The 13,032-nt window shown below is 35.5% G+C and overlaps 1 protein-coding gene across 1 annotated transcript in view; it reads left to right on the plus strand.

Moving 5' to 3' along the window:
* The window catches only part of ADAM7 (ADAM metallopeptidase domain 7), a 48,015-nt gene that overhangs the window by 25,428 nt on the left and 9,555 nt on the right, over window positions 1-13,032 (plus strand). The window contains 9 exon segments of the mRNA XM_060015374.1: window positions 147-238; window positions 1,734-1,866; window positions 2,710-2,884; window positions 4,325-4,414; window positions 5,441-5,636; window positions 6,043-6,145; window positions 7,127-7,313; window positions 11,448-11,528; window positions 12,661-12,739. Coding sequence (XP_059871357.1) covers window positions 147-238; window positions 1,734-1,866; window positions 2,710-2,884; window positions 4,325-4,414; window positions 5,441-5,636; window positions 6,043-6,145; window positions 7,127-7,313; window positions 11,448-11,528; window positions 12,661-12,739 — 1,136 coding nt within the window.

Here is a 13,032-nt window from a genome sequence, read left to right on the forward strand (position 1 = left end):
ACCACAGGTTTAAAATGAGCTTCATATCAACCAAGGTCATCCTCAATTCCAGAACTCCAGTGCCAAGGCACTAGCATTGGGGGGGTTCACGGCACTTCAGTGTTTGTGTTAACTGAACTACGAGTTTATTTATATCTCGTTCATAGTGGAAAGTGGCTCTAAGCACATGCACAAGGAACTTCCTATTCAGGGGGTATATGCCTGCCCTATTATTCCTCCAGTGTCGTTAAGGTGGGCTGTGTTTTATTTATGTTGTATTACTTAATCAAAATGCTTACCTTAGATTTCTGTAATCTTCTGTGTCCTATTGAAAGGGACCATGTATGCATCCTGTCATACATTCCCACCAAAATGTCACGATGAAACTGTCATGTTTCCGTTATTAAATGGGAAATGTTTTATTAAAAACTATAGATAAATAATGAAGATAAACCAGTGTTTTCCGAGTTTATATGAATGTCATACACAAATTAACCTACAAAGATTAGGAAATCTCTTTTGCATATTAAATATAGTTATTTATAAGGACACGTGATGTACATAAAACTTGATGGCTGGTTTAGCAAGTAAGGATAATTGTTCTTATGTGGAAAATATCATACGTAGATGGCTTTACCATTCACTTTCAAAAAGCCTAAAACCTACATACTGCTGACTCCCCTTGTTTACCTGATCCTTTCCCAAGTCACTACACTTCTAGTAAATGCTGCCCAAATAACACTAAGACATTCTTTAAGATATCAAGGTTTGAAAGGAAAAAAAAAAAAAGGATATGCACAAAGACTATGAAAATACATTACAAAATTTGTTTAAAAAAAAAAGATATCAAGGTTTGGGTTGATTTCCTATAGTGTCTCTGCCTAATTGTTGTTATGCTTAAGCAAGTCTTGTAAGACCTTGAACTTAAAAGCCAGTACTTATTAAAATGGCTACCTGATTTATTATTCCTATGGTTCTTTTTATGATTACGCCTTTGCCCATGGTATTTTAGAAACAAAATTTTGCATAATAGAGTCAAATTAATCTAATATAGGCTGTCCACTCCAACTATGACAGTATAACCCATCCAGGACACATTTTAAATGTCATATGAGTAAGATGAAATCACCAAATTAGGGGTGTTTTACTTTTACAGTAACCTGATATCCCACCCCTCTTTGGAAATTTAATTTTTTTCATTAATATAGAGATTAAAACATGAAATAGAACTAAGAACAGAGATAACTATCAACTCTGTGTTGGATTTTACATTACTGATCTTCTGACTTTTTTCATAGTGGTAACTGCCTCTTCATGATTGTATAACATTATCGCCTAATGTGAGACTATAAATTGGAAACCCAAAACTCACATATTTTTATTTTTACTCCCTTTGAATATCTAATAATAGAAGACAATCAATAATGTTTATTTTATTGTGTAGGATTTTAATTAATAAATTTGAGCTATTTGTAAAAATAAGTCTATATAAAACCAACAATGACTGCACCAAAAAAAAAAAAAATTTCAAAGTGTTAGTGTTAGAGACATCCAAAAGGTTACTTGTCCAACCTCATTATATAACTGAAGAAACTAAGGTGCAAGAACGGAAGATAACTAAGTCCACGACCTCTTAGATAAAATACTAGTTAACCGGAAGCTAGAAACCAGCTCTCAACCACTAGTTCAAAGCTTTATGTACTGTAGTGTACTATCTTACAGAACTTTCTAATGCACATCTTTTTTGGCATCAGGATCTTTGACCTGTGACCTAAATGCCATTGCAAGCAGAATGGCACATCAGTTGGGGCATGACCTTGGGATGCGGCATGATGATTACCCATGTACCTGTACTTTGGGAAAATGCGTGATGGATAGTAATGGAAGGTGAGGCTTAAACAACATAGAGAATATATTTCAATATTGGGGGAGTGGCTTTGAGTAAAACTCAATATTGTAGGGACATATGGTTATTATCTGGAATTTTCCTGATATCTCCTGGGTAAGAACTCAGTAACTGATATCTAATTTTACATCATTATCTACATAATTAGTAATATTTTGGGGGGACCATAACATCCCACTCAAACGTATCCAAGACTTTAAAAGTCCATCTGTATCCAATCATTGTATCAATAATAATAACAAAGGAGTCAAAACAAAAGGAAGATGGAAGGGAGGCAAGTTTCAGCTTAAAAAGAAATATATCACATTCCTAAGATGTGTAAGAGCGTACTATATATTAATAGTTTGTTTCAGAAAATGTTTATAGAGAACTACTTTGCGCCAGGCACTGTGTTAACTAGTGCTTATTTTTAAAAACTTTGAACACGAGTCAGTCCCTGTATTGAGAAGCTTGTATTCTTGCATGGATGGTAGGCAAATATATAGATTATTTCAAGTGGGGCAAATAAAAAGTGATATGGGAGCAGCAGGCACAATTGGTCGGAACCATGGGCTTCAGGAAGGATATTCTGGAGGATATATAGTCTGAGTATTTTCACTAAAATAGTATGTGTTGGCTGTGTTTCAATAAGACATTTTCTATAATAAAGAGCCCAGCTACTACTCTGCTGTAACAGTGAGACAAGAGTAAAAAAGGTAAATGGACCTTGAGTCTATCATTTACGTATGTTTTTTTGTTCTAAATTCTTCACAGAACTTTCATAGCTGTTCTACCACTATGCATTGATATGATTAATCTTTATTTTTAACTCGTCCTACCTCTAGCATTCCTGCACTAAAATTCAGTAAATGCAGCAAAACCCAGTACCAGCAATATCTCAAGGATTACAAGCCAACGTGCATGTTCAATATTCCATTTTCTGATAAGTTAAGTGATTATCCATATTGTGGAAACAAGAGGTTGGACGACGGAGAAGAGTGTGATTGTGGCCCTGTTCAAGTATTTGCAAATGATGTTGCCTTTACATTTACAAAGTGTAACCTCAGCTAGAATCTAGACAGGGATGTAGCCATTAATCAACCATGGTAATTCTTGTAAAGCTTTAAAAACTGTGCTTTAAAAAAAAAAAATGGAAACAAGTTGTTGGTGCAGCCTCAATGCGAGGCTTCTTACCAAGTCATGTAATGATCTTGCTGGAGATTCAAAGCATCACATTAGCCTGGTTTATACATTAATTGGCTCCTCTTGTGAGAAGGGCTCATAGGTGTCGTTAAGTCTGATCTCTCATGCACGGTAGGAATCTGTTCTACAAAATCCCTCACAGTCAGTCAATCGAGTTTTACTCAGGGTCTTATGAGGTTAGTCTATATCCCTGTTGACCAGTTCACATTATTAGAAAAGTTAATTGAGCAGAAACCTTCTAAACTTACACATATTCATTGCAGTCTCTGGTACATTTAGAATAAGCCTTGGAGGCATATTTTAAATTAATTCTTATTCTGCTTTTCTCTAACATAGGAGCTTTTTCTTTCAAGAGGTCATCATATAGGTATGTGTCCTAGATAATGACTTCTCACATTATCAAGTGCTCATAAATCACCTGGGCATGTTGTTAAAGTGTGGATTCTGATTCAGTAGGTCTGGAGTGGAACTGAGATCCTATTCCTACCAACCTGCAAGGTTGTCTAAGGCCGCCGGTCCAAGGACCACATTTTAAGTAGCTATTTTCTAGACACTGCACAATTCAAAATTCACTCTGGCTATGAAGAGACTCCAAGATCAGAGCGGAGGCAGCGAAGGTCCAGAGGTTACAGCTTCTATTTTTCAAATGTCTCAGATTAAATGGAAAGAGAATCCTAACTTTGGAAAGTGATGCTTTTGCCTATGTGCATTTTTTGGAATAGTCCTACAGTTTCATTCCAACACTTGAAGTACCTTACATGACAGGATGCAGACAATATTTTGCAGTCTTAACTTTGTTTCAGCAGATAGGGTCTAAGTGTCCACCCTGTTATTATTATCTAACGATGCATTTTGTTAAAAGTTCAGCCATAAATATTTAGCATCTTGAGGACAATATAAAATCAGAAGTTGTATTATCTCACACCCAACATTTAGCATGAGAAGCAGCAGGACTCTTCCAGAGAACAGAAGTCATCAGGAGAATGGAAGGTCACAAACTCCGGGCTTTGTATGCTACCAGTGAGAATCATTAGCTGTGGAGTACTGAAGAGCACAAGGGAAGGAAACAAAGTAAAAGTCCCAAACACCAGTTGCACGCAGTAGTCTTTGTATACATATCATAGTCAAGGACCATGTATTGGATTTAACTCTGAAAAACAATTATGGCTAAATTGCACAGAAGCACCACAAATTAACTCTTCAAACAGGAGCCAAACTACAAACTGCTTCTAATTTTTCATTTTTGATTATTGCCAGGAATGCACTAATCCTTGCTGTGAGGCACACAAATGTATGTTGAAGCCAGGATTTAGTTGTGCAGAAGGAGAATGCTGTGAATCTCGACAGGTAAGATCCTTTGCTAGGACTGGGTTTCTCTGTTTTCAGTTTATTAAGTATACATAGAACCAAAGAGTCGTCTGGCCACTGAATGACCTTCCACCACTAATCCCAGATTGGAGCTAAGATTGCTCGTACCCAATACAGCCTCTTCTGAGATGCTCAGACTTCTAAATACTAAGCAGTGTTATGGTCTGGGGAGTGGAGAAGCAGGTAAGCAGTGCTTGGACTTTTAGGAGTGGAGTTATACGGCTAACATGATTCTTGCTTTTTTTGTCGATCATTACCAACCTATTTGACCTCAGCTGAGGGGGAAAATGGCATCCCAACAACAGTGAACTGAAAGGGAAAAGGGTTATCCTGGAATTGGAAAGTGACAGTGACTAGTAGCTGGAGATATATTCCTAGGAAAGATGACCAAAAGTCCAAATGCCTCTGTCTAAGGGTTTATTGACACTTCTTTCACGCCACTAGATTGCGAACTGACAAAGGAAAGGAAGTGTGTTTTATTCATCTCCAAGTTTTTCCAAAACCCAGCACAAATTAAATGCATATTGAATGGCTGAATGAGAGAGAATATTTCCATGTCGTGCCCTCCAGCAGTGAGAGCCTGGGTATGTTTTTAGTTCATCTGAAAAGATCTGATTTATTGGGAGTGGTGATTCCTCATTAGAGTCAGGCGTTCCCAGCTGCGCGTGTACGGTGGGGTGGGGTGTGAGAAAGGCATGTACTAAAGGGATGAAGAAGGCAAGATGAACAAAACATATGCTTCATTTCTCCATTTTATGTCCATTCCAACTCTTCTCAGTGCTGCTCTAATACCAAATTTCAAAAACACCAACTTGTCGTTCCTAAAATCACATAAAAACCAAGAATGCTAATAATTCTCAGTGGAGTGGAGAGGGAAGTCATGATCCATCCTTAAAACTTTTTTAGATAAATTAAATGGGTCAACCTCCTTACTTCCTCCTACTTACTGAACCTTTCCTAACCTATGGATGTCCAAGATTCAATCTATTCATTTTTCTTCAACAGTTGAAAAAAGCAGCGTCTATATGCAGACCAGCAAAAGATGAGTGTGATTTTCCTGAGATGTGTACTGGCCACTCTTCCGGGTGTCCTAAGGACCAATTCCAAATAAATGGATTTCCTTGCAAGAATGCAAAAGGCTACTGCTTCATGGGGAATTGTCCCACCCGGGATGATCAGTGCTCTGAAGTGTTTGATAAAGGCGAGAGACAATTACAGTGAATGATTGATAAAGATAACAGCCGTTATTTCTGTTACTGTCCCTTAGGAATCTGGGGACAAGATTGGAGATAATGCCATTTGTGGCAGATATTACCTGGCACCTTTCTGAATAATACCTTTCATATTCATTGACTTTACCTCTAATATTAATTGACTAGCTCGGTATGTGGGTTAAGGTATGTTTCTTTCTTTTTTATATTCATATTCCTTCCTAAAATATCCTCCCGAGGCAATAGGATAGTTTTTAAGTTATTTAGTTGTCCCATTCTGCTTCACTGCTACATGACACTGAAATTTCAATTATATTAGAAAAGTAAGGCATTTTATGATTTGTCATATTCATGCTTTCAATGTTTTACTTTTATCATACCATTTTTGGGTCCCAGAGGCAAAAGACAGTTCTGATATCTGCTACAAGATGAATAAAATTGGAAATAAATCTGGATACTGCAAACACACGAAACACGTATTAATTCCTTGTGAAGAAAAGTACGTGCCCTCTCAGAGTGTTTTGCAAAATCAGAACAGCTCTTGTTCTGACAGCTGCCAGCCTGTTTTTACTGAGGAGATTAGGAAGAAAGGGAAGCAAGAAGGGAGAGAGCACACATCCCTGATGGAATTAACAGGCATTTATGTTCTGTATTTTGTAACTGAAAGTCATGGAACACAAGGAGGAAAGATGGGAAAGATTTAAGATTCTTAGGAAGAAAGGGAGGAAAAGAAGCTACAAAAAAAAGAGAGAAAGAAGCAAACAGAAGGAGGGCGAAAATAAGTAGAAAAGGGGAGAAGAGGAAAAAAGAAGGAAAGCCATCAGAAGAAAGAAAGGTAGACGCTGAAGTTGAAGACAGAATGGGACAATTGGATGTTAGATCTGATTTTTAAAAAGCATGTGCTGACCCCCACTTCTGGGTTTGTTTCTGACATTTGGCAAGGCTTTCTGTGTGCCCCCAAACAGGATCTGGACTGAAAACAACAATAATAAAAACCTAGAATCAAGTTCAACTTTGCTTCTAAATATAATCCTACAAATGGGCAGTAGCTTAACTTCTCTCACTTCCAATTGCGGCCTAATCTGTAGGGGGGGGTTATAATGATAGCAACTTCATAGATTTGTTGTGAGAATCAACTGATGTGCTCCACGCAAGAAAGAGTAAGAAGGAAATCTTAATATCCTGATTCAAGTTATGCTAATTCAAATTACTAATAAGAAATATTCTCCTGTAAACTTGAGCTAATATTGCTTTATGAGAATTACATAGATATCATAAAGAAATACAATCATTTTACATCTTTGTCTACTCATCTCAGTTTCCAGGGTCAGGAAACAGGGTCCAACAGTTTACCCAGCCTCTCCTCTCTGACAAGCCTGGTTTAGAAAAACATGACCGGGCCACTTCACTTCCAACCTAGTCTCTAAAGTTCTATTGTATTTCTGGTCCCAAGTGTGAGAATACTCTTCCTTTCCTTCAGAGGTATCAAATGTGGAAAGATATTCTGCACAGGTGGGCAGCATTCTTCTGTCCTTGGAGAAGAAAAGATCTATCACCTTAAGAAGGCTCTGAAGCAGAATGCCACTGAATGCAAAACTTTTTTTTTATACCACGATTCTAAGGATTTTGGCCTGGTTGCTCCTGGAACAAAATGTGGAGATGGACTGGTAAGATGAGGGCCCTTTGTTTTATTAAAACTGCTTGTCCAGTCACTTAAAACCTCATTGGATCCTATAAATGGTTCCAGAGGGCTTATATATGGGAACACAGAAAAAAACTCTGCAGTATTTTTTTTAATTGAGCAGAGTAGCAATAACACTATAGTAAATATTCATTTTGCTTAATATTTGTTATACAAATTATGAAAATATTATAAATGTGCTTAATTAGTGTCTTACAGTAGATGCTCAATAAAATTACAGACTGATTTTTTTAAAAAATTCATTTGACTATGAAGTAGCCATAGAATCTTCATTTATTTTATTCATTCAGACATATTTACTGGGCACATACTATGGTGCCAGTGTCTGTGCAGGACACACTTGATGTAAAGATGAGTGTACTTGAGAATTTCGTAGATTAAATTAAGTGTATCACTACAATCTAACTCAACTGTTTTCATGGTGATGTGATCAATGTGCACGAGTCCAAAGGAAGTGACTGACTTTACTTGTAGAACACAGAGTGGCATCTTCTGATGCCATTAAATGAGCAACATTTCACCTTTGACTTTATGAACAACATTTTTCAACACACAGAAGATGAGAAAAGACTTTTTAAAAAGAAATATACCTACATAATACGCAAAGGTACAAGTGTATGGCATAGACAGGTAGCTGACAATTTCAGAGTGACTGGCACTCCGAGTGAAATGGCAAAAAATTAAATTGAACAGGTAGAGTGAAGCCTGATTGGAAAGGCTTTATCACTCCAAGATGAAAACGTGAGAATGTAAACTAAAAACAGTAGCCATCTCATCAAGGTTTATAAACAAAAGAATATTTGAAAAAATATAACGCCGTAGAGAAAATCAGCAATTTTGAAGTTGAGCAGTTTCTGTGATATGCACCACCCCCTGACACTGCCATCCACAAGCATTACAGTATCATTCATATAATGAGATAGATAAATGAATTGGAAAGTAAAAATTCAGCATGTAAAAGCAGAATCAGAATTTAATAATTTCATAGAGACCTCTATTTCAAGTCCATAGATTTAATTATACAGTTTCCCACTGAAAGACTAAATAAACATAAAAATGGCGAGGAGTTAATAGCTGTGAAAATTTGGGTATGTGTACCAACCACAAACTAGAAAGTTCAAGGACGTTCAGTAAGATAGAGTATATGAGGCATTGGTTTGAAGAAAATATCGAATAATTTTCTACTCACTTCAGGTAAGGAAAATCAGCCAGAGGTACAAAGGAAACGTACGACATCCCTTTCACAAAATGGCAGGAATTAAGCCAAGAAGTTGATAGGGGAGCAGTTATTAAGGAACACTTCGTGATTGTGCAAACACATCACGACCATGTACCACCACATTGAGTGCCTAATTCCTTCTAGAGAAATCTTAGTACAGAAGTGCGCCACTCACAATGGTACCAATTCTTGAACCAATTCCTATTGAGGGAATCTATGCATAGCAAACGCTAGTCTGTAGAGGTATCACAAGGACACTACTGACAGAATTTGTCATTTTCATATTTATTCTGAGATACTATTTTTTAGACTTGAGGAACTTTAAATGCCTAAAAACATTCTAGTTTCTCTTAGTAGTTATTCTTTCTGGGTAAATTTTAATTTGGCATGGGAAAAGAGGACAAACATATCCCATTACCCCTGGGTGCCCTTTTCCTTAGTTATACTATAGAACTTACAACATAGATAAGAAAAAAAGATGAAAAGTAAAAGACGAGAAACAGTAAGAGAGAAAGATAGTAGACTGCAGAGAGAATGAGAGTAGAGGAGAGAAGAGAAGAAAGAGAGGAAATTAGTTAATTCTTTCATTCTCTACCAGAGAAGAATTGCTCAAAAACTGTCTCTGTAGTTATCTCTTTATTAAACATACAGAACAGCAAAATCAAAATAAAATACATCTCAGTATTTTCCTTTAGTTGAGCCTGAAATACCTGAAGTGAGGTCTACGTGGGTTTTAAAACAATGTTTCTCACTGTTTAATCATGTATATAGAAAACCCATTCTAAAAGCATAAGGAAAGAAGATAAACAACAGACATAAGAGAATTCAGTACAGTGAACAAAGGAGACCAGTGTGAGATATCAAAGATGATAGTCTCCTATGAAACAGATGCATTTTTAAAAAGACAAAAATCCTATAGAAATAAGTTAAATTTATATTTTATACTATTTAGAAGGATATTAAATCTATAAAAATGATATAATTTGAAATCAAGAAGCACTGCCTTCAAAGTGCAAAATGAATCGTGATTGCCTGTTTATATGCAATTTCTGCAGTAAGCCATGGAATAGAAACTCCAGGGGAAAAAAAAAAAAGGAAATTGGAAGCTAAACTTCTTAACACAGAAAAATAAGATAAGGAAATTTTTTAAAATAAAAGAAAATGAATAAAAGCAAACCTGATACAGTGTTAATAGGAATTCTAGATAAAGGAAACAGAATAGAGGTAAAAAAATGTAATTAAGGAAATAATACTCAACAATGTCCCTGAGCTTAGGAATGAATAAAGTAAAAACTCAGTACCGGGAAAAAATCATAAAAATAAATGAGCATTTAGACTTATCTTCATACCATGAAGTCAACAATAAAGAAAATGTTCTATGAGCACAAAAGAAGGCAAGTATTATTTTTCAATAGGAAAAATTATCAAGTTACCATCGTATGTATCCCCAACAAAAAATGCCGGAAGATAATGCAGCAAAATCCACAGTTTTGGGAAACAGAAATATGGTGACCCTAAAACCATATATATAACCAAGCTATTATTCAGAGTGTAAAGTAATAGAACAACACCCGCACAACCTTATGATTAAGATAATATACAGTAAAATTAGACAGCATTTATTTTCTGAAAAGAAGAATAGTCAAGTACTCCAGCCAACTGGAAAATGAATTTAAATTGAAGTGATATCTGCACTTTCGTATTCACTGCAACATTATTCACAATAGCCAATGGAAACAATTTAAATGTCCTTGGACAGGTGAATGGATAATGAAAATGTGATTATATACACATATATGTGACTTTATATATATATATATATATATATATATATATATATATGAATATTATTTAGCCTTAAAAAATAGAAATCCTTTTTAACAACATGGATGAACTTGGATATTTCACTTATGCTAAGCAAAATAAGCCAGACACAGAAAGACAAATACTGTATGATCTCACTTATATGTGGAATCTAAAAAAATTAAAGTCACAGTAGCAGGAAGGAGAATGATGGTTGCTGAGGACGAGGGGTAGGGAAAACAGAGAGACATTGGTTAAAGGATACAAACTCTCTGTTATAAAATGAATAACTTTTGGAGATCTAATGTAAAGCATGGTGACTATAGTTAATAATACCGTAATGTGTACCTGAAATTTTCTGAGAAGTAGATCTTAGGTGTTATCACAAAAAAAGTAACTATTTGACGTGATGGGTGGGTTAATTAGGTTGTTTGTGGTCATCTCACAATGTATAAGAGTACCTAAAGTCATCACGATATACACTTTAAATATATACAATTTTTAATTGTTAATTATACCTCAATAGAGTTGGAAAAACATTTCCAGATGTAAGCTTTTTTTCTAAAGAAACAGGTAAAACTAAAAATAACAGTTGACAAATAAATGAGCTAAGATAAGCCAGGCAATAACCACAAGCAACACAACAACAGTAATTTGGTCATAAAACCTACCCCCCAAAACGAGCATAATTTAAAACGAAAGTAATAAGTATAAATAAGAAGATTAATTGATTTTGACAAAATGCCCAACCAGCAACTGTGAAATAAACGATCATAGATCCTTATCAAATCAGAAAAAAACCTCATAGAAGGAATAGAAGAAATTGCTGCAATTACAATGGTGGAATCTTTGATAGATTAACATTTGAAGAATTAATAAGGACATAGGCATTATAATAATTAATGTTTGTATACAACAGTATTTGAATGTGCAGTACACATTTCAAATAACCATTGAATATTTATAGAAGATTTCTTCTTCCACAGAAGATTCTACATGTGGTTTTTCACAACAGAACAAATGATGCAAATTCTAAGAGCAAGTAATTCTAATTCATCTTGGTGACTTTATTTCTAGGTGTGCAGCAATGGTGAATGTGTGACTACTGCACAGGCCTACAATTCAACCAACTGCTCCTCTCAGTGCAATGAAAATTCTGTAAGGTTTGACTCCTTTTAAAATTAGTGTCTTACCAGTCATTTATTTACACAAGACTTCATTCCTGAGCCCATGTATAAGTGCAGGTGTGCGCATGAGCGTGTATGTATGTATGTATATACGTACGTATAGTGATTTTTAAATAAAATATGCATTTGGGATCCATTTTTTTCATGTATCATCAATAATATTGATCCAAAAGCCAAACCAAGTATTATACATAGATAATGCCAGTGTTGCAAGTATATGTCTTATCATTGGACTGGTAATCTAGAAACCCAGGAGCTTACATATGAATGAAGTTTAAACCTGAAGTTTAACATTGGATCTATCATAATTTCACTTACAGTTAAATTACACCAATATCAACATTAGCCTAAAGCTTTTGAGAAAAACAATAAAAGCAATTTTTTTCACTCATTTAACACTGTTCAATACTAGCAGTACCTAGCAGTTTGCATGTGTGGGTAACATCTTTCCTAAGCCAAATTAATCAGTAACACGTATATAGAGTTGTACTCTTTCAATTATTTTACATATACATTAAATTTTAAAAGCTTCATAACAACATTAAAAGATAAGTACTATTTCTATGCCCACTTTTAGAGATGGCGAACCAGTCGCACTGATGGTATGCGCAAGGAAAAGCTGAGAATTCAGGACAGAAAGAGTGTGTGTTCTTAACCATTACACAATGCTCTTTGATGAACTAAACATTATGCCATCACTCTTTTCCCACATTAATATTATCTCACTGTTACTAAGCCTAGTTAGAGTCTCCTCTTTGGCTATGACATGTCCAGCTCTAGCCGGGCTGTTCATTTAATAAGATTTATGGCTTCTGGAAAAATAAGTCAAACTACCTGGCTCATCTGGTTTTGAATTTGTCAGGATCATTCTCTTGTTCCAAGGCCATCTTCAAGGACAGCTGCTCCTTGTATTTTGTTTGCTTATTTTTCCCAACGTTGATTTTGGTATGTTTAGTTAATTAATCAATAAAAAGTTCATGAGTGCGTGGGTGTGTGTGTTTTTGGGTGTGTGTGTTTGATGTAGAGCTGGCACTAAGCTAAATGAGCTTCAAAACACAACTTACCTCAGTCCTTTGATGAATTATGATTTACGGCTCTTCCAGGTGGATGATGGTGAACTTGAGTGCCAGTGTGAGGCAGTACAGGCATCTGCGGAATGGGAGGAAACCTTAAATGTTACCAGTGAGCATCCTAGATTAATATAATATCCTTCATATATCAAAAGCCTCACCAGTGAGAATGCTTTTTGCTTATATTCTAAGTCCACTGCACATATGTTGTATTTCTGTATGGATTTGTATGGTCTTCTTGGTACATTGGATATTTAAATACCCAAGTTTGAATTTACTAAAATTTCTTTTTAGAATGAACGTATCTCCTTCTAGTTAAATTTGGATGAGTTCTTCTAAGAACCCGTAACACAGTAAGGCCTTTTCTATAGTCAATAACTGACAATCCAACTTTTCCTGCTGACT

Source organism: Delphinus delphis, chromosome 6, assembly GCF_949987515.2.
Source record: "Delphinus delphis chromosome 6, mDelDel1.2, whole genome shotgun sequence".
In the NCBI taxonomy this organism is placed as follows: domain Eukaryota; kingdom Metazoa; phylum Chordata; class Mammalia; order Artiodactyla; family Delphinidae; genus Delphinus; species Delphinus delphis.